The 2,283-nt window shown below is 40.6% G+C and overlaps 1 protein-coding gene across 1 annotated transcript in view; it reads left to right on the forward strand.

Moving 5' to 3' along the window:
* The first annotated feature begins 235 nt into the window (after positions 1-235).
* Positions 236-2,283, forward strand: part of LOC107476440 (DDT domain-containing protein PTM) — an 8,429-nt gene continuing 6,381 nt past the window's right edge. Inside the window, 2 exon segments of the mRNA XM_016096250.3 lie at positions 236-1,385; positions 1,515-2,207. Coding sequence (XP_015951736.3) covers positions 589-1,385; positions 1,515-2,207 — 1,490 coding nt within the window. The 5' untranslated portion in view covers positions 236-588.

A 2,283-nucleotide genomic window follows, 5' to 3' on the forward strand; every position in this document is an offset into this window, starting at 1 on the left:
TCTGAATATATGATAAGTATTTGTGTAATTGTTTTATATTGATAACATATAATATATATATACGCATTAATTAATAATTAGATAAGAATAAGAAAAATTGGCAAATTTAGGAGGCGCAATGACTCGGACGAGTGGGTGAGCCGACTCGGACGCAACGAGTATAACGACGAGTTGACTCACCTTGATTTAGAATAATAAAAAAAAACTCGGTAACTGAGTCTCCAGAAGAAACCAATTTCCCTCTTCCTTCTCGTTCTCTAGGGTTATCGTCTTCTTTCGCACCTTCTTCTTATCTCTCCAAAAAATCACACACTCCATAAATTGTTCAAACTCACCTCACACTCTCTCTCATTTTCCGTCTCACGAATTTTCGTTTCTAACCGTTTTTTCCCCTTCCATTTTCTCGAATTTACCATCGACTCTTCGATATAGTTTCAAGTTCCTCCTTCGATTTGCGCTCATTTCTTTTAGATCCGAACAATTCCTAGCTTTAAGAGCTCCGGTGGATCAGAATTAGAAGTTTCCGAAGGAAATCGAAGTGTTAGGGTTCCGATTTTTCTGAAATTTTAGTTTCCGTTTGAAAAAGCGATGGAGCCACCGGTCGTTAGATCGAGAGGGAGGCCGCGGAAGCGTAGAAGAAAAGAGGAAGAAATGGAAGCTCTGGAAGCAAAGAGGCAAGCCTTGGCAACCAGATCGATAGCGTTGGTTGGACGATTCGTGCTGAAGGAGTTCCCGAAAATCGGTGTTTTCCTCGGTAAAGTTGTGTACTACGAGTGTGGCTTGTATAGAGTTAGTTATGAGGACGGTGATTTCGAGGATTTGGATAGTGGTGAGGTTCGTGCTGTTCTACTAAATGACAGTGATTTTGATGATGATTTGACTAAGAGGAAGGGTAAATTGGAGCAATTAGTGTTGAAGAATAGTGTAAAGGTTCAAGCTAAGTCGGTGAAGGCTTCTGATGAGATGAATAAAGATGAATCCAAGGTTGATGGACCTGTTTCGGGAGAACTTAACGGTGAAAACGGTGAGGAACAAGCTGAAGGTGGCGATGATTTGTTGAGTGATGATTATTCTGATTCAGATGCTGAGGCAGTGCCTGCGGTGCCACCGCGGCCGCCTTTGTTGCAGTTGCCACCATCGTCAGGGACTATTGGTGTGCCGGAGCAGTGTGTTTCGCACCTGTTTGCTGTTTATGGTTTCTTGAGATCATTCAGCACTAGGTTGTTCCTGGCACCGTTTACTTTAGATGATTTTGTTGGTTGTCTTAATTGCCGAGTTGCTAACAGCTTGATTGATTCTATTCACGTCTCCCTATTGCGGGTATTGAGGCATCATCTTGAATCCGTTTCATCTGAAGGCTCAGAGCTTGCATCGAAATGCCTTAGGTGCTTAAATTTCTTTCTACTATTTATTTTTTTTTTTTCGGTTTGGCAAGATTCATGTATACTGCACTGATAGTAGAAATGGTTTGTCTAGACTTTATTTTGATTAGATTGAAGTTGTTGTATTTGCAGGTGCAATGATTGGGGCTTGCTTGATGCATTGACTTGGCCTGTTTTTGTGATTCAATATTTATTAGTTAATGGACACACAAAAGGACCTGAATGGAAAGGGTTTTATGATGAGGCTTTTGCTTGCGAGTATTATTTATTGCCTGTAAGTAGGAAGTTAATGATATTGCAAAAACTATGCGATGATGTTTTGGATTCAGAGGAGCTAAAAGCTGAAATGAACATGCGGGAAGAATCAGAGGTTGGGGTGGATTATGACGCAGAAGATATCGTTGCTGCAGAAAATGGGCCTGGAAAAGTCCTACCAAGACATGCCAATACTGCTTGTGAGGATAAAGGAGCCATGAAGATAGTTTTGGCATCAAATTTTGTGAACCAACATGTTAACCCTAATAATTCCAATTCCAGAAATGCAGGAAACATTGGTGATGGTGATGATAGAAATGGAGATGAATGTCGTCTTTGTGGTATGGATGGGACCTTGATTTGTTGTGATGGGTGCCCCTCTGCTTATCACTCCAGGTGTATTGGTGTTATGAAAATGCATATACCAGAAGGACCGTGGTATTGTCCAGAATGCAAGATTAACATGATTGGGCCAACAGTTGCAAAGGGAACATCACTTAGAGGTGCTGAAATATTTGGAATGGATTTGTACGGGCAGCTTTTCATGAGTTCTTGCGACCACTTATTGGTGTATGTTCAACATCATTTTGTGTTATTTTTTCTTACTTTTTTTTGTTATATCACTACTGGTGCCTCAGTTCTATTT

The sequence above is a fragment of the Arachis duranensis genome, chromosome 3 (assembly GCF_000817695.3).
Source record: "Arachis duranensis cultivar V14167 chromosome 3, aradu.V14167.gnm2.J7QH, whole genome shotgun sequence".
Classification (NCBI taxonomy): domain Eukaryota; kingdom Viridiplantae; phylum Streptophyta; class Magnoliopsida; order Fabales; family Fabaceae; genus Arachis; species Arachis duranensis.